The sequence below is a fragment of the Genypterus blacodes genome, unplaced genomic scaffold (assembly GCF_046128005.1).
Source record: "Genypterus blacodes isolate CSIRO-AG114 ecotype Tasmania unplaced genomic scaffold, CSIRO-AGI_Gbla_v1 ptg000013l_1, whole genome shotgun sequence".
NCBI classification, from domain to species: domain Eukaryota; kingdom Metazoa; phylum Chordata; class Actinopteri; order Ophidiiformes; family Ophidiidae; genus Genypterus; species Genypterus blacodes.
This window is the reverse complement of record NW_027466827.1, coordinates 101,850-120,918: the sequence shown is the minus strand read 5'-3', so window position 1 is coordinate 120,918 and position 19,069 is coordinate 101,850. Positions and strand designations below refer to the sequence as shown.

At 45.6% G+C, this 19,069-nt stretch overlaps 1 protein-coding gene across 1 annotated transcript in view; it reads right to left on the bottom strand.

Moving 5' to 3' along the window:
* Positions 1 to 429: 429 nt before the first annotated feature.
* sipa1l1 (signal-induced proliferation-associated 1 like 1) overlaps positions 430 to 19,069 on the bottom strand; it is a 54,195-nt gene continuing 35,555 nt past the window's right edge. Inside the window, exons 7-25 of the mRNA XM_076167222.1 lie at positions 17,957 to 18,145; positions 17,234 to 17,408; positions 15,403 to 15,506; positions 15,091 to 15,248; positions 11,212 to 11,791; positions 9,198 to 9,296; positions 8,885 to 9,060; positions 8,234 to 8,521; positions 7,628 to 7,777; positions 7,311 to 7,441; positions 5,304 to 5,401; positions 4,706 to 5,193; positions 3,679 to 3,870; positions 3,158 to 3,323; positions 2,783 to 3,059; positions 2,539 to 2,688; positions 1,922 to 2,030; positions 1,520 to 1,598; positions 430 to 1,269 (exon numbers count right to left, since the gene is read on the bottom strand). Coding sequence (XP_076023337.1) covers positions 1,126 to 1,269; positions 1,520 to 1,598; positions 1,922 to 2,030; positions 2,539 to 2,688; positions 2,783 to 3,059; positions 3,158 to 3,323; positions 3,679 to 3,870; positions 4,706 to 5,193; positions 5,304 to 5,401; positions 7,311 to 7,441; positions 7,628 to 7,777; positions 8,234 to 8,521; positions 8,885 to 9,060; positions 9,198 to 9,296; positions 11,212 to 11,791; positions 15,091 to 15,248; positions 15,403 to 15,506; positions 17,234 to 17,408; positions 17,957 to 18,145 — 3,753 coding nt within the window. The 3' untranslated portion in view covers positions 430 to 1,125. The remainder of the gene's footprint in view (positions 1,270 to 1,519; positions 1,599 to 1,921; positions 2,031 to 2,538; positions 2,689 to 2,782; positions 3,060 to 3,157; positions 3,324 to 3,678; positions 3,871 to 4,705; positions 5,194 to 5,303; positions 5,402 to 7,310; positions 7,442 to 7,627; positions 7,778 to 8,233; positions 8,522 to 8,884; positions 9,061 to 9,197; positions 9,297 to 11,211; positions 11,792 to 15,090; positions 15,249 to 15,402; positions 15,507 to 17,233; positions 17,409 to 17,956; positions 18,146 to 19,069) is intronic.

The following is a 19,069-nucleotide window of genomic DNA, read 5'->3' as shown; positions in this document are numbered from 1 at the left end:
GCGGGACGACGAGCGGAGTCCTTGTTTCCGTCTGTCCTCCCAAAACTCGAACGTGTTCCCTGCTTGAGAGAAAGACGACATCATTTCCAATTCGGTTCCAATCTCTTCCCGCAGAAAACTCCCTTTATTTTATTTTTTTAAAGAGATACAGGAGTCACAACGTCTTCCTATTGCTTTTGAGACACTGTGCGATTGTGATAAATCAAAGCACTCCGGACTTTCAGTCTTGTTTGTATGGCACCACTGCCGATGGCTTTTAAATATGTGGTCAGGTGTTGGTTTGTGCTGCTGATTGAAAGGATTTTGTAATCCAGTTCTGAATGAAAAACACTGTACAATAGTGGGTGTCCACGGTGTGCAGAGGCAGGTCGTTCTGCCTCCCAGTCAATGGCTGACAAACAGCCATAGCGTTCCCTCGTCGGTCGGAAGAAAGTCTACATGCGTCTCTGAGGAGGAAATGCAGCCTTTCTTCTTTAGTCTCCAAGTGTCAAGCAAAAGAAAATGGCGCTCGACTTTAGTGGTCTCCAGGGGTTTCATTTTTGAATGTGGCTGTATGAATGTGTGTGTGTGTGTGTGAATGCTTGTGTTCCTGCAAAAAACCTCACGGCCAGGCTGGTTCCAAAACTCAAAATGTCCCTCCCAGGCGGTCCGAGGAGCATCATGGGAAGTGGGGCGGTCTTTGGCCACTTCCAGATATTAATGCTGACTTGATTAAACTGACGGCAAAGTCTTCAAAGAGAGACTGGGAAATTTCTATTTCCTTTTATTGGAAGTGTGGTCAAAGCTTAAAAGACTCTTAGCGCAGTTTGTTGAAAGAAAGTCCAATCTGGCAACGGAGTGCTGGACCCAAAGGTGAATAGAGGTCAGACCTTCATAATCAGATTAATAAAGCTCATTCTTTAATCCTGAGCAGTGTCACAGGGGGACAGTAGGGACTTCAGCTGGACTGTTTGAAGCCAATGGAAGTTGGAACGTTCAGGATCAGACAATTGCTTCCAGCGCTGGAACAGGGAACAAATCCACATCTTCTCTGCATTTAGCCACTACCGCCTTTCGGTCCAGCCTATGACTGCTCATGTATGTGTGCGTGCTTGTCTTGAGTGTGTGAAAATGCCTGTGTGAGAGTCAATTCATGTCAATGGTATTGAAGACCCACTCTGTGAACTTCTTGAGCTTGGCAGCAGAAGTCTGGGACTCCTCCTGGAGTCTCTGGTTGTCCTCCCACAGTCTCTTGATCTGGGACTGAAGTCGCAACTTCTCCTCACGCTCCTGAGTAAGAGGGACACATGTACAGAGATGTGAATGACAAAACCTTAACTGCCACTGTGCGTTTAGAATGTGATTTCTGTGCAAAACAAAATGTGCATGCAAATCCACTCAATCTATTCCTTTCTCCTCTCCACTGGATCCGTACCAAACTGTGTTGGAGCACAGCGTGGAGTGAGGGCGGCTCTCGTGCTATTTCTGCTACAGCAATATGAGGAACAGCAGGTATGGGTTTGTGAAAATATGTTAATACCTTTTTCAAGTCCTCCTGGAGCATCTTCACCATGGCTTCCAGCTTGGTCACCTTCCTCTCCAGTCCTATGTGACCCTCACTGACCACACAATCAAAGACACAATCACTGACGCGCTAAGAATGAATAATGAGCGTAGTTCAGCATGACTGAATAGCCTCCAAACTATATTAGACTGATTAAAACAAAATTTCCCTTTTATAAATTCAATTGTTTCTATAATCAGACTTACCAGCTTTATTTAAATCATATTTCATCCACTTTGTCAATGCATTCATCATACTAATAAATATAATATGGATCTTATGAGCAAAACCCAAAGCCAAGGAGACATTCCAAGTCGTGGGTGGCCGATAAATGAACATGTGTGTGTGTGTGTGTGTGTGTGTGAGTGTGTGTGTTACCTGGATGCAGGTCTTGAAGGTGGAGCAGGATGCAGCTCTATGTGGGGCTGCTGGGGACTGGAGGCTCCACTTCGATGGTTTGCATCTGCAAACACATAACTTCTCTGGACTGCAGGGAGACACAGAGACAAGATAAGTCAATAAAAAAGTGTGTGTGTATACATTTACATTGCTGGCCGTACAGTCAGAGATAAATACACACTGAATACAAATTAAACATTTCACTTTTAATTGGATTAGGAGGATAAGAAGTTGCGTGCTGATAACCAGACAATCACTACAGAGAAACGCAACTATGCTCAATTCAATTAACCATCCTTTTAACCCCTCAAGCCAATTTCAAATTAAAACTCCTGATGATTTAATTAAAGCAAATTGAAAGCAGAGCTCCCTCAGGTAACCATAGTGAGTGTATTTAAACAGCTCAGGGTGGGCTACATCACTGCACGTATAATGATAAAATCATAAAGCAGCTTAAATATTATTACGGTCCTGTACGTGACCCGTTTTACTAGTTAGACATTAACTAGCCATCAACAATGACCTTGGCACATACGCAGTTAATGTTATGTGGCGGGTTTGATGTAGCATGGTGCAGTGCAGTATGCGGCACTCACCATCGAAGGTGTTGGCCACGTCCACCAGGTGTGTCCACTCCAGGGGGCTGTCCCTCTCTCCAGATGGGAGGGGCATCAGCTCCTGAGGGATGGGTCCACGGTGACGCTCGACCAAATCCACCAACGATGTATCAGACGCTGAAAGGTCACCTACGAAGACGGAAAAACATTTTCGGTTTCGCAAAATTCTCAGGAAAAATGTGAAATGCCCTGAAGATCCCTCACCCTTCCTCTCCTGTCTTACCATGGAGCTTGACGCCCAGTTTGTAGGAGGGCCGTCGGAGGGGCACGCCGCGGGTGGTGGGTGAGCGCGGCAGGGTGGAGCAGCTGAAGAGGACGTCGGAGCCGAGCGTCTGTTCGGCTGCCGTGTCGTGCAGGGACGGGAGCCGCTGGCCACGGTAGATGCTCTCGTCCGACAGGGTGCGGTGGAGCGAGCGGCGGCTGGGAGGCTGGCCTGGAGGGGACTTGTGTGGGTGCTGTGCAGGGATGGCGGGTGGAGCAGTGATGGTGATGGAGGTTAACTGTATAGGAATGCAGGATGATATTTCCTAATTAAGGTTTCTATGAATAGGTCGTCCCTGTAAGATTTACGATTCATGTTTCACGCTTGCGGCAATACCTTCTCCTTATGTCTGCGTGGGGCCGGGGGGCTGTCTGGGGAAGTATGCCTCTTCACATCTTCCTCCATAGTGGACTTGGCATGGGACTGGGGGGAGTGCATGTCCCGCAGTGAGGGCCGGGCTGCCGGGGTTGGAACTTCCACTCCACTCTCTCCCGGAGACTTCCTATTACACACACACACACACATGGCCCGGAGATAAATGAGATGCCACAGCACTGCCTACATGTTGTCATTATAATCTGAGACCAATTGTTTGACACAGGAAATTATGGTTCAATTAAATAAGCAAGTTGTTCTGCTTCACCGGCGGAGCCTTTTATTGGAATATGTCATTCAGTTACTCCTGCATCACTTGAGTGTAATATTCTCCTCAGCCACAAGAGGGTAATCAAGTATCATGCATATTATTGTATGTGTCAGTATGGTTATGCAGGGGGGGAAGACAAGTAACTTGAATACATCACATTTAAACACGTATTGTATTGTTTCCTAAGCTTATTCCCTTTCTGCAGCCTTACTTGCGTGTATCTCCAAAATCGACGGAATTGATGGTGGATCCGGGTTTCCTCCATCCGATCAGGTACTTGGACTGAGCCCCCTGGCGCGGGTAGAAGCTCTTGGGTCCCGGGGACACTGAGGACTGGGATGAAGGGGAGGTGGCTGAAGAGGACGTCTCCTCTCTGGGGGAGCCTTGGCCCGAGTGCCTGGTGCTGAGAAACAGAGCGAGAGAGTTACTCATCATTTTTAAATAACCACAGACAAAGAAAGCTAGCAGGCTGATCAACTGTGTTTAAGCAATATCATACCTTAGGGGATGGAAACCATCTTGAGATAAAAGATGTTTCTTTACTCTTTAAATACTCTTTTTTATAAGCAAATATGGACCATATTTTAGACATTAAATATGGAGACTAGAGAAAGAAAAGAAGATTTCAAGTGAGGATGTCTCTCATAAACAGGGAATGTTACAACAAAGTATCAAATGTATGCAAACTAAAATTGGCCAAATCATTTCCTAGCGTTCTCTCGCCGCTATGACAGAAGTAGCTTAAGCTCTGGACAGATGACACTCAGGTTTGATCTGTAAGTGAAGAGTCAAACAAAAGAGCTTAACAAAGATGGGAACAGAGATGTGGGATTCCTCTCAACTCTGGACACCGGCTCAGTTATGAAAAGTGGGGCATGTGTTCCATATTTCCTGAAGCCTAATGTGGAAAGATAAGGGGGTTGGGGGGGGGGGGGTGTTCAGATTACTCATGTGTCTAGCTGCCAGGAATGTAAGCGAGGCATCCAATTGCATGTTCCACTTGGAAAAAGGAAAAACTGATATGAAAACATGTCACAGGGGACAAGCGGACACAAAGTGACAGGGGTCAAATTCATTCAAACTTAAAGGTGAAACTTTTTCAAGTGGCTCATTGTTGGTCTGTGTGAATGTTCGTCATGTTTTATCATGGGTCTCGCTAAAGATGAGATCGGATGCCATAGCAACCATGATAGAGATACATGCATACATAGACCAAGGACAAGGACCAACATACACACCCTGAGTGCGATCCTGCTTCGCTGAGACTGTAGGTGCTGCTGTCCCGGACCAGGAGGTGAGTCGGTGGGCTCCGGCCCGTCGCCTCTATGCTCCTCTCTGCCGGAGGGCCCGGGGACTCGGCGGCTGCAGGCGACCTCTCCAGCATCCGGCGGCCTCCCTCGGTGGGACTGTGCCACGGAGACGCCGCTCGCTCCCTGCTGTCCCTGCCTCCGCTGGGGGCGAGCAGCGAGGTGGCGCTGCCGTGGTGGGAGTGCGGGTGTGTGTGGTGAGGGGCTCCGTACGAGCTGGTGTCGATGCCGCTGTCGGCCGAGGCGCCCTGTAGGTATCCGCCTCCTCCCAGTCCGTTGGGCTCCGGGTCACCCTGGTCCCCGCTGGACCCGGCGCCCGCTCCCATTTCGTACCATTTGTCACTGTCGCTGTGGCCCCCGCTGGAAGCCGTGCTGGACAGAGTGTTACTGCTGGAGTGACCAGAGTAAGGACCATCCGACTGCCAGAGCACACAGGAAGTGAAGGAGAGCGGGAAATTGCAATTTAATTGAAAAGGCAAAGATAATTCTGTTGCTGTCATTCTGCTGTCAGGACGGTGTAAAGCCTGACCTGACTGCCTTTCTTTGGGGACAGATGGATGACCTGCTCCTGCCTCTGGATACGGGGAGCGCCGGAGTAGCCTGGACCGGATTTGGAGACCGGGGCTTCTGAAATAAACACACAACAGCTGGGGTTGGTGACAAAAACACAAACACACACACATCCTGAGGCAGAAACAGATGATCTGTTAATGATTTAACAAAGAGCTTTCTCCCAATTACACATTCATGTGTGTTTTGCTACTATAACAGTCCTGCTTGTAGGAGGATAATAACTCCGACATTGTTTTCATTCTGCCTCTCCCGCGTCCATGAACAAAACCCAGATCACCTGTCAAACATGAAAGGGATATTTGTCCCCAGGAAGTCTGTGCCGGCTTTGTTGTGTAATTTAAAATACACTATTGTCATTTTCTAGATGACATGTCACAAGATATACAGCTTGCAGTTAGTCAGAGGACCATGGGAGTAATATGAGAATGTGCGGGAGTGTGTGTGTATGTGTGTGTGTGTGTGTCTGTGATGTAGTAAAGAAAAGTCACCATATTTCTCACTTAGATTATTCATTTTTCTGAACAGTCTGGCCTGCTAACAGTCTCTCTGCACTGTTGTTGTAGTGTTTAGTGGATTTATGCCTGCATGTTGGCTTGTGTTTGTTTTGTTTCATCTGTCAGTATTATGGATATGTGATCCATCATAACTGGTGCATATCATTCTATATCTTCAGTGTAACTGTCTATTTTCCACTAAACTACCAATGTTAATCTGAACCACACATGTCCTTCACTATGAGTTGTTTTAAACCCTGTTGAACCAGGCTAAATTAGGGCTTGGACATGGTTTGCTGCCCGGCTTGTGTGTGACAGCAACTGAGAGACAAAAAGCGAATAATTTAGGAGTGAGCATGCTGCCCTGTGTGTGACTTGTGCTTTTCCTGGATGGAGCATGGCCACATCATCATTACTGAACACTAACGGGTCAGGAGGTAGGGAGAGAGAGAGAGAGAGAGAGGAAGAGGGGGAGGGAGAGGGAGAGGGAGAGGGGGAGCCCTGAACCACACCGATTGTAGAGTGGACTGAGCTGGACACTTGGCTGACATGGAGTGTGCTGGCCCGGACTACATTGTTCCACCCTGACCAATAAAGCCATGAGCGCTATAAACAACCACAAAATGAGAGACCAGGGACTTTCTCTGTGATTGCAGCGGTCAGAAACAGGTTGAGAACAGGCTAGACAACAATAAATGAAAGCGACATCCCGCTGGCAGTGAGAGGAGCGGCGGAGGAGCGCGTCGTCTCTCTGCGGCCTTCAGGGGCCCGAGCTGGAGAGGGAAAAGAAAAATAAACTCCACACACACACCACTGCAGGGAAGGATCGTGTTGGTGGAATGAAAGCCAGGGAATAGAAAGATGAATGAGATGAGAGTCAAACGTCAGGGCGGCGGTTTGAGGAATGAGGAAAAGGCTGGAGGGAAGGAGGGAAGGAAAGGCACACAAAGAGGTGCGGAGAGGAAAGAAAGAAAGGCATCGCTGCTCTCTGTTTGTCCTTTATTAATCCTTGGAGAAATGGAGAGAAAAGTGACAAAAGGGAAACACAAAGGAGGGAAAAAGCTGCAGACTTTAATTGGGGTCACTGTTGGAACACACTTCTCTCTCCCTGACAGAACTACTCTTACTCTGTTTTGTGTTTGTCTAATTTTGACAACTTTTGGGGAAGGAAAGGGGGGAAGAGGGGAAGAGGGGAAGAGCGGTGATGCTGGAAGAGCGGTGATGCTGTCAAGAGTTGCTGCTGAAATCACAAACATTGACACACACACACACACACACACTCTCTCTCTCTCTCTCTCTCTCTCACACACACACACACAGAAACCTGACATTCCATTGGCCAATTCGGATGAGAAGGCATTTGTTTTCTCCCAGCTCTGTCCTTCAACCGCTCCCACTGCACCCCACACAGTCACACAAACAAGGTATTGTATGTCACTGTAACGTGTTGTAACTGGATGTGTATTCACCTGTTGACCCTCGCTCAGCTGCTCCCCCCCCTTCCTCCATTCTCGACCAGTTAGGAGTGGATTTGCCACTAGACCCTCCGTCTCCCGCCTGTCTCTCTGAGGGCATGGGAGAGTGACGGCTTCCTACAAATCTGGAGAATGAGCAAAGTGTTTCTGTGGTTACATCATCTGCATCGGAGTCTGAAACATAAAACCTTTCCCCAAATATATACAGTGTAAACACACATATCAAACATCGTGATTTGCACAAAAAATATTTTGATGGAAACACACACACACACACACACACACACACACACACAATCCCTTTTCCTTACTGCTCAGGCATGGATTTCTGTCTCCAGTGGGCGGAGCTTCCAGAGGCCTCGCTGGAGCACGACAGGTTGCTAGGAGAGCTGCGGTTGTGAGGTGAACGACCCAATGCCAGCGAGGAGGCCAGGCTGTAGCTCTCACTGCCTGGGGACATCCTGGTGTCACACACACACACACACGCAGAAACAAAGGACAACAATTTAGGACCAGTTATATTTAAGGGAAGATGACATGAACAAAGCACAGAATTGTAGAAGCAAAATATTCCAAGTTGTCCCTCAGGAGGAAATTCCATTGATCACTCCTCACGCTGAGTTCCCAAAAAGTCTGGATGCAAAAATTATTGTCCATATCAAACCAAGAATATTCTTTTCCAGTGACAAAATGGAATTCAGGGACTGCAAATCCTTTTGTTTAAACTGGCTAGATTTTTGGTATTTCACACAAAAACATGATCTCTTATATACACACTGACTCAGTGATTACTTCACCAGCTGCTAGGACTTTTGGCTTCCTAGCAGCATACTTTCCAGTTCTCCTTCTCTTTTGGAATCCTCTCTCAGCCTATCCAATAAATGTAATATTCTACACTTGAACCCGTCAGCTCTTACCTCTTGGTATCGAGAGGCCGACCATCGCTGCTGACGCTGCGGGGGATCACAGCTCCCCTCTCTAGACGCTCAGCAGACAGGGTCTTGCCCACCGAGCTCCCCAGGCTGATGGCCCGGTTGGGCGTGTGGGGCTGTGGAGAGGCGGTCAGTGACTGCTGAGGGCTGCTGGACGTCCTCTGCCACTTGTTGTTGTTGCTGCGGAAGGGGAACTTGTACTCAAAGGAGCCGCTATCACTGCTGCTGCCTTTGTAGTCCCCTACAGGCATTCGATAGAGCTCTGAGCAGCCTCTGTGGAGGAGGAGGAGGAGGAGGAAGAGGAAGGGTAAGACATTTGATAAGGGTTTGGCTTTGGGACATTTTAAGTATCACAGGAAACTGATGAAGCACGTCTTAGCTGTTCAGCAACTGCTCTTTACACGGATGCACACCAGTTCCAAACTAATTAAATGACTGAAATATTGAATGAAATATTGAATAATCTAAATACGGTCAATACTACCAGAGCAAACAACTTTATTGGTTGTGAAAAATTAATAAACAAGTTGTTACTGAAAGTACGGTAACTTATTTGTTTTTACCCTCACTGTTGATTTGAAATGACAGAAATGAATAATTCTTGATAATTGGAAAACGTGGGTCCCTCTCACCCACCTGCGTGGTGTGGCGTCATCATGTGGTGGGATGATAACCACGCGCACCGACACCGAGGTCCGCAGCAGATCAATCATCTGTTCGTGAGTCAGCGTTGCTACGGCAACTTTGCAGATTTCGACCAAGCGGCTTCCCTGACGCAGTCCTGCCTGCCAGGCGTATCCGTAGGGCTCCACCTAGTGGGCACAATGACATTGCATTACAGGGGGTTTGACGGGGTTAATTTGAATCTCTGCCAAATCAGAGCAAAAAAAGAGCAGTTAACCCTGATAGAATTGGGTTGATCAATTATATAAAGGTAATGCTTTATTACCTCAGCCACGATGCCCTCATAGTTGACATGGAAGCCGAGCTGACCCAGGCCATTTCGACGCAGCGTCATCTCTGAAGTCTCACAGCCTTTGGTCTGGTACTGAGGAGGCAGAAGCAGACAGGCAGGCAGACAGAACAGAACAGAAGGAGTTAATAAAAAAGTACACATTAGTTGAGGACATATTCATGAAACTGGCACCCTCGCTCATAAAGGAGATGTGGGACAAGTTGGAATAAAAAATTTCAACCAATCTAACGCTTGTGCAAATTTAATGTAAACACTCCAAAAGTAAAAATGAAAGAAGAGGGGAAAAAATAGCTGCTGTCCCTTTGCAGCCAGCAGCCAATCACCATAAAGACAGGTTCTTTTAATTCCATCCCTAGAGAGAGGGAATGACAAAAATTCAAGGACAAACCAAGAGGAATCGGCCAAACGCGACAGGTGACACTGATTTATTCAGCCAAGTAAATAAATAATGATTATTAAACATATCACACATTAGGCAAAACCGTCAAAATCAAATCAGCAACTACTTACAGGTGGGATGTTAGGACATATGTGGACATATACAGATACACATACTGCACATCATGATTCTCTTTAAGGAGTTACAAAGCAGATTCTCTTTAATTTAAGTGATAGATCATAGATTTATTGCTATAAATAAAGATAAACCTGGATTTCAGCATTAGTAGTATACCCCTTGTGCATGTGTATCACACACACAACACACACCCACTCACACAGATGAGCGGATACCCAAAAAACCTGTATGGGAGCCAAACTTCAGACACGTGAATAAATCATGCTGCAGACTGGCACCTGACATGACTGCAGAAGCGCTTCATGACTGTCGATGCTCTCTTGCGTTTCAGAACGCGTGCGTGGGAGAGGAAGAGGGAGAGTGTGTGCAGGAAAGAAAAGGGAAGCAATGAAGACACAAAGAGGAAAAAGAAAAGGCAGAAGAGAGAGAGAGAAAGAGAGAGAAAGAGAGAGAGAGACACGCAATTCCAAACAAATGAGTGGCTCAAGGCCGTCTCCCATCCTCTCTGTCAGGATTGAAGATTGACACCACATGCACATTTATCAGCCTGAAAAGTAATGTAGCCCTATGCTCTACCAATAATTGTGCGTGTGTGTGAGCTCATATGTGTGTGTTTGCATGTGTCAGATTGTGGTTCTAAAGTCATCTTAAACATCTATGTGATGAGCAAAACCCCTTTCACTCACTCACACACACACAGTTTGACGGTGGGTAAGGCTGGGGAAATCAGTGTGTCCTTAGCACTGATGATTACATAAGAAAACACCCTCTTTTTTTTTTCTCCAAACCAGTTTCCATGGAAACAGCTAAGGAAGAGCTAGCGGCACTTCACTGTATTGTGTAGGTGTGCGTGCCATTAGGAGTATGTTATCCAGAGGTGTTTCTGAAGCTCCCCTCCATAAGCTGAGGCCAGCACAAGTGTGTACACACAACAGTGGGACATTGTGCGGACCGACAGCCAATAGCATCCGTGAGGAGAGGCGGTGTGTGTGGCCCAGGTTGCATACCACTGCATCCTGCTGCATTTTGGTCCGCCCATTCAGTTTCTCACGACACGTCTGCTCAGCTATGACTCAACCATCGGTCACTTCAGTCATACTTTGCCCTTAAAGAGATTCTTCCTTTTAGCCACATGGGGTCTGCCAGCAGCTTTGGCAGGGGCCCCATTTGGTAAGAAAGAAAAAGACAAATAAACTCGCCTCCAACTGATTTGAATTGTTCGGATTTGTTTCGCTTTTAAATTTATTCACCCACAATGAATACTTGATCTTTTGCAACACACTCATTTGGCAGATTAAATCAAAGCACTCTCAGGCTTAGTCATGAAGGCCTGTGTAACCTGCAGCACAACAAATGCCATTAATTGATATCATTAGAAGAAGACTGCAGTATGTGTGTGAGTGGTTGTGTGTGTGTGTGTGTGTGTGTGTGTGTGTGTGTGTGTGTGTGTGTGTGTCTGTATTCTCTAACCTCCAGGCGTTTGATGACTTCTTTGAAATCCTCAGTGTTATTACTGACACTCCTCAGAGACATGCTCTCTCCCCGCTCGTAGAAAATCCGCATAGAGGCGGGACTGCTCAGGGTCCAGCCGATCACATCCTTAGTGGCACAGTTGAACACCACTGCCTTGGCGTCTTGGTCCAATAGGATAAGAAAGTCATTGGAGATGGCCAACATGGCCTCCAGCTCGCCTCCGGTATCGTGATCTTCGGCGTGGACTGCCCATGCCACGCCCCCCAGGCTACGCAGCTCGGCCCCCGTGTACGGCCGGGTCTTCTCTTTTTTCTTGTGGGCCAGCGAGATGAAAGGGAACTTTCCGGAGGGGTCGATGGGGGTGCTGGTGGTGTGGCGCTCGGCCAGGTCCCGCAGGTACTCCTGGCGCGTCCGGGTGGCCATGGCGCAAAACTTGTGTGACTTGTGTGCAGCGTTTTCCGCGTTGATGACCTTAGCCAGCAGGAAGTCCCGGAACACAGAGGACTTGGGGAAGGTCACACCCTCTGGGATGGGCGGCCCGAAAGAAGGGACATCTTTGGAACGGGTGACTGCCACACTATGGGGGAAGAGATACAAAAAAAAAGAGGCTTAGAGAGAGAGAGAGAGACGTAATAAGGAGAATTATAGTTATTAAGTCTTTCGTTACAATACTGAAAAATAATGATTTCACCAAGTAGACACCAGCAGATGTTCTGTATAATCATTGGAAATGGTTCCAGAGTTTCATTATAAAGTAAGTTAGTAAGTCACTGTGTAATGTCAAATCTGATACGGGTATGTTTAATATAAATCCTGAAGCTGTTTGCGAAATTAATCAATCTGTTTTTCTTGTATAAACATACATAGAAGGAAAACAAACACAATGGTATATGATATCCAACAAGACAACAAAGGCATTTAAGCAGATGTACACATAGACAATATGCACAATACTTGATAATATGTTCAAAATTAAGTTTGAAATTGCAGTGCCATTACTGATCATTTCAGGATAAGTTCAGTTCAATGTCAGTGCTTTCCTTGCTCTCCAACCAACTTTCCTCAACTTCCTCATCTTTTCTTTCCTTATTAAGCCCCTGCTATGGCCATTTGAGGCCGTTTGACTTGTCTGGTATGTCAGGAACTCAGCAGAGCAGCCATGTAGACGGGAGGAGGATGACAGGAGACTGTTTTTCCGATTCTTCTGCCCAAAGTCTCACAAAAACCACACAGTGAAAGAGAAGTAATACATGGCTGTTAAAATGGGGGGCTGCGGGAAAGTAGGAAAGGATCGGGAAGCTAAATGAATGCTTTTGTGGAAATCCGAGTGGATCTGAGTGGTCAAAAGCTAGCGTGCATGTCTATAAACGTACTGCACTTGCTTAGAATTGACAAACATACAGGACTTACAACCTGCTGTGTCAAATGGCTCAAAACAAAGCAGTTACTGTGCTATTAAACGGTCTGGCTCATGACCTAAGGAGATCTGTACCAGTGTACAGGTCAGCTGCTCTGTTTAGACCTCTCCATGACCAAACAGGCTCAATTACAGATGCTCTCTTAGGTAATAATTGCCAGCTGACAGGGCAGCGAGCGGAGCTCAAAGTGCTCGACCCAAACGCCTCCCTGCTGACAAGCTTCGACACGTGTTGACATGTCCTGAGATTAATTGCATTTTCTAATAAGCAACTAAAGACAATATGTCCCCCGCATATTTCTAAACATATCTCAGAGACACCCCATCCTCTCTGGAGAGGTGTGGTGTTCAATTATGCTACCCATCAAATTGTTGACATCTCATTTCCCACCTTTCCCTGTTTGTGACAGACAGAGGAAAGAGAAGAAACAACATTTCTTGGGCGGAGATTGCCTCAGAGAGTAAACTTACAGACTTTGATAATACAACACAATACTATCTTGCCAAATTTCCTTCCATTTCCCCAAAACAACTATTATACTACAATGTTTAGACAAGGACACTCAAACTAACTTCTTTCATCCGCTGATAGCAGAAGGTATGCGCGTGTGTGTGTGTTTGTGTAGCTGTTTGGGTATTGAAGTATACCAAGAAACATACTGATTACTTTTATAACTACTTTAAGTACTATTTTTAATCGTTAAATAATGTGGAACCTCTGAGAATTTAAATTTTAAAATGGACACTCGCGTCTCCATAGTTGATAAATGAGTCGTGTGTGTTATTTCTGAGATCATCGGCTAAGAAGGTTTAACAAATGATAAGCAATGTGCGTGACGTGACCTTCTCCATTCATCCCCATCACTACAAACATCACTCAACACATTAGAATCAGACAATGGGACTCTAAATACACTCATATCGATCCCAGACACCTGTGAGTCAGTTGACCAAAACCCTGTGACTCATCCAGGACAAAGAGGAGAGGGCGAGAGAGAGAGACGGATGAGAGGATGAGTGAGAAAGAAAGAAAGGGTGTGTGTGTGTGTGTGTGTGTGTGTGTGTGTGTGTGTGTGTGTGTGTATGTGTGTGTGTAGAGAGAGGAAAATGCGGCGTGGTAGCGACTGCTGGGCTGCTCTGTGACCCTTGTGGCAGGAAGGTTTGGCAGTAGAGAAAAAGTGCATTCCTATGGTTTCAGCGATCTGCGGTCTTATAAATAACCAGCGTGTGGGCAGCTCGGCTCCTCTACTATCAACAACCTGCTGCCCACTGTGCCAGGGCGAGAAGACAAACACATGTCCAAACCTACAGAGAGGGAGGCGTGGGGAGGTGTTTGCGGGTGTGTGTGCATGTGAAACAGGTTTCAGCCTACTTGTCGCAACTAGAGTTGATTTCTTGGCATAAATTGGTTATATTACAGCTACATTACATTTGGTGTAGTGGCTTGGTTGGCAAAGGCGTGCAGGACGTGCGTGTGATTATCCTGGACTGGGTTACCATTGGTTTTTTTAAGCCTTAGCTACTTTTAGCTTGTTGATTTGGTTTTCCAGCCTTCACACGGAATGCATGGGTTAGTCTCAAAGCTCCCACAAACACTGCCTTACCAAACAGCAGATAGCAGTGTGCAGCAAACAAGCTTGGACAAGCACGCCGTATGTGTTCAGCCCAGAAACTGCATGTAACATATGAGCTGCTTGATACACGCCCACATGTTTCACTAGTTAACCCAGATATTCAGGAGATGGTGGAAAATCAAGAGACTAAAAAGAGCGAGAATAATGAATCTTACATTCAGCCAGAAAGAAATTAATGACATTAACGAGATGTGTTAGTATGTGTACGTAATTGTTGGAGTCTCCGTTCACCTAGTGGTCACAATGCAGCAGTGGAGCAAAATAAAGAGAGATGAATGGAAGGTGTTGGTGTTTTTAGTATCAGTGCAGCTTGTTTCTTCTCAGCAAACATCACATTTATGAATCTGTTGGTGTGTGCATGCGTGTGTGCTGCCTCTCAGTTATGAAGCGGCCCCATGAGGGACAATTAGGACCTCACACAATGTGTTCAGACAGTGATTAAAACCCCCGATTCATGGGGGGAATGAGTAAGAGCCAGAGAGAGGGGTAATAGAAATTAACAGAAGCGAAAGTAGATAACAAGACAGATGCAGGAATAAACAAAGAATGAAATGTACTTCATAGCTGAACAGTTTGAAACAGGAAGTGGCGGGAAGGCAAGATGTTCATTATTTCTTAAATATGACCCTGAGCTGACTCACTGTACAGATTCTACTTTGCACATCTCTGACAATGTGGTACTCAATTGAGCAGCCTCTACAGTCGAAGCCTGCTGTTTGATTTTTCAAGTATCAGGCGTGTGATGTCAAGAATGATGGACAATTCACGAGTGTACAATTTCCCCCGGATCTATAGGAGTTCATGCCCTGTGGTAATGGATCTCACCTGTAGGAGCTATTTTCAGAACAGGGGTTGTGCACACGCACCACCACAAAGACGTGCTGGAAGTGTGAGCGGATGTTTTTGGGGGTGAAAGGGAGCGCCCCGGGTTCCTGGAACACAATCGTGACGATGTCGTTCCCAATGTGACGCTTGCGCAGTAACTAAGGAAGAAGCAGAGAAGAGGCAGAAAGACGGATGGTTAAATACTAAACCGCTTACATTATGAAGGCTAGGAAAGCACTCTGTCCCCGTGTTCCCCCGTCTATAGGTGAAGCAAAGCTGGATTGTGTGCCATTTACATATGCATCCACATACCTGCTGTTTATTGTTGGGTGTGTAGGGCAGCATGGTGGACACATGGAACATGATCTCATAATCCTTGTAAGTGGTGTAGAGGGAGTGAGTGCCTGTTGAGTCAGCTGATGGAGGAAAAGGTGACATTTTTTAAATTTGAAATGTTTTTCTACACAGGAATAAATCATAGCCCTGCAGATGGATGAGATTTGGAAAAGGACTAGCACACTACCGAGACACATATCAGTGAAAAGGCGGTAATAAAAAACACTGAAAGAGACAGAGAAATAGAGAAAAGAGAGAAATAAAGAAACGATTCTGGGCCCATTAACCCTGTAAATACACCAGCACCTGCCTCCAGGACGAGACATTGTAAACTTGATTTGATTTCTCTGCCTTTTAAATAGAACATTTAAAAATGTAGGAGTGGAGTGAAAGATCCCTGCTTATCCAAAGAACAGAGTACAAATCATCTCAGACTGCTAAACTGACTCACTTGTTCATTACGGTACATTAATCCTACGACCGACGGGAGACGCATAATACAAGAAAGAGATTAATTCTATGTGTAGAACTTTACCACCTGATACGATGTCGAGATGAATGTTTCGTTTATTTATCTATGAATTTCTTGTCTAGTGCCTGCTGCTGACGCTGACTCACTTCTGACACTGGTTCTCACACATTTTCTACTCAGCCTTATTCCTTTTGTGTCATTCATTCTCTCTCACCAGCTGTCTACCACTATAGTATGTGCTCTCTCTCTCTTTCTACCTCCGTGGGTCCAGTCTTGTGTTTCCCCGTTCTCCCTCTGCTGTAAATGGCGAGGAGGGTCTGGGTGTCACATTAGTGCTAAACAGGCTCTGGCTCTAAAGGTGAGTCAACAACCACCCTGAGGTCGTCACGGAAAGGAACAGTAAAATCATCTCACCTACAGACACGACTGTGAAGAAAACCGTTTCATATTTTGGCGAAAAGGATTGGAATTGGCCTGGTTCTGGTTTTAATGGCCCATCTCACGCCGTTCATTTTAAACTGAAGTGCCGCTCCTAAAACTGTGCAACCTCGTCATTAAGACTCTAGCTCAAAGTGAGTCGTTTTTCAGGGGCCATTTATGGAGTGTAGTGTGAAATTGCTGCACTTTTAACAAAATAAATGAAGCTTCATCCATCCATCATATCTTTGTTATCTTCCCTCTGTGAACAGCAATACTCATGAGGGAGTCTCCGTTTTTAGAAGCTATGCTGATGTACAACACGACCCTTCGCAACAATTCTTGGCATCAACTTTGATATCTAACTACTTCCTGTTCCTTTCTGAAATGGTTTTGAAATGGTTTGTCTCTGGCAGTTTGACCTGTGACGTGCTCTCATACTAATCACAACAACTCTCTGACCACCAAATCATCAACAATCCATTATCCTTAACCTCTGCAAAAACATCCTTCACACCCTCTCCTTTTGTAATTACAGATGGTTTAATTATGTTAGTTAAATGTGGCAATTAACTGTGTGCTGATTTGTACACGAATAACATTTTAGATTTAGTTGGCATCTGGGACCCGTTTTACAAAATGAAGGTTTTGGGTTGTTTGAAGAGAATTCCCAGCATTCAAATCAAAAATCAAACTCATTTCGACGTTCCAAATATTCTGACGATGCTTACAATGAAAACTGACTTAACTTGATATAACAGTCGATGGCGATATTTAAGAATTTGTGGCTGTACAGCACAATTAAAGAAGAGGTAGATGCCAGATGTCAAACTATTTGCAAAACTAGAAATAAGATCTTTTAAAATGTCAGGAACATCATGTTAAGCTCAGAACATGTCATTGTGTTTGTATACATACTTTTGGTGTCCAGCTGTGCCCGGTACTTGCTGAAGCCTTTTAGTCTGACCCTCTCCCCTAGCAGATGCAGGAACTCCTCCAGTGCAGGACCGGCTGACTCGTTGTTGTACATCTCCTCCTCACTGCTCTGGCCTGCCATGCAGTACATCACCCCCACTTTCCGCTGGAAGCTCAGCTATTGGGAGAAAAGAGATTTATGGAATGAAAAGGGTACAATTACTGGCTTAAAAATAAAATATATACTGTATATATCACATAAGCGTAACCTTTTTCACAGTTTAGGGTTAACTCAGGTTGGCATTTTAGCAATAACCACCTTGGATTGTGTTCGTGATGCCATTTTCCGGGAAAAATGATGTTGACATTTTCAAAGCATGTAGATGATGGCGGCATGAGCGTGACTATCAAATAGCTGATTGTATCTTTTTTTCACACACGCTCATGAGAGACACTTTGTCGCTATGTGAGGGAGTTACTCCAAATAAATGTTCACCGCATGAGTAAATGTACAAATGAGGCTAATATAATATTGAAAATAAAAGAAATACTCTACAAACAATGGTTTCATTACAGAATGAAATGCTCTCCTTTCGGAAAAACAACACATGAAGTGATCCACTAAGCACAAAATGGGTAAAAAAAAGTACTTTTCTACACAGAGTACAGGACAATGACAGTCTAAATAAATTCACCCATCCACCCCACTGAATTATCTTTACTTACCCCCTGCTCGTCCAGCTTCATCAGCTGTTCAGTGACCTTGGGTGTGTTGAGTGCAAGACGTAGGCAGTGGGCATTGAGCTCAGGCACCAGGTACTCTAGCACCTCTTTGAGGGGCAGGCCTCGAGCTAGACCGTGCTTGGAAGTGGAGGGTACCGCATCCTCCAGGATGGAGCCGCGTAGGGTATTCAACTGGAGCCGCCACACCCAGGGATGAAGAAGAAAAAAACATTGAGGCTAGAATCAGCACTGTATGTGGAAACATCATTGCAGCGGTTGTATAGATAAAATGTCAAGGTCCCTCTCTGCAGTGCACTTCTTCTCTCCAACATGCCCGGCAACAGCAAAAGCAGTTGCAGTTTTGCAGCAAGCAGCAGAAATGCAAATCTACCATGGAAAATTGGGACAAAGCCTTCAATCAGTTGTGCTCCAACTAACTTAATCTTGTAGCGTAAAAGGTTCATCTGCAGCAAGCATCAACATCATTCAGTGCTTGGTTGCTTAATTGGCTTCGGAAGACAAATGATTTTTTATTTGCACAATCACAACTAAAAAGTGGTTTCTGCCAGACAATTATACTGCCCTGGTACAGTGAAAATGAAGTGTGGAGAATGATCTGGCTAAGTAAGACAGGAACAGAATGTGAGTGGGCTTTACTGCTGCTGCTGCTGCAGTTTCCACTTTGAAGCCTCCTAAGCTTCAGGCTAAAAGAAAATCAAGGACTTCCATGGATAAATCAAAAAACTACAGAAGGATAGCTAATTAACAAGCAAATAAAGGCAGATGGATATCTGTTGAGTCCCTACAGCTCTTACAAATCACTTTCAACCACGTTTTGTGTTTTTAAGTCATTCCACAGTGTTCAGTAAGCTAAATGACCTGCCAACAGCCTCTAGGTTCAACAAAATGAAAGGGGGAGAAAGACTCTGGCTAAAGAGAAAGACAATGGCTGCCCTCAGTGGACGCTGGATTGTTCTCTTCAGCATCACTGCATCCCACTCACTCCCACACAGACGCGGACACACATACCTGCCCGGCTCTCTGCTCTGAAAATAGCAATTAAAGAGGAGCGCGGGAGGCAGGAGGAGGGGAGAAAATGGAGGGAAACACAGCACA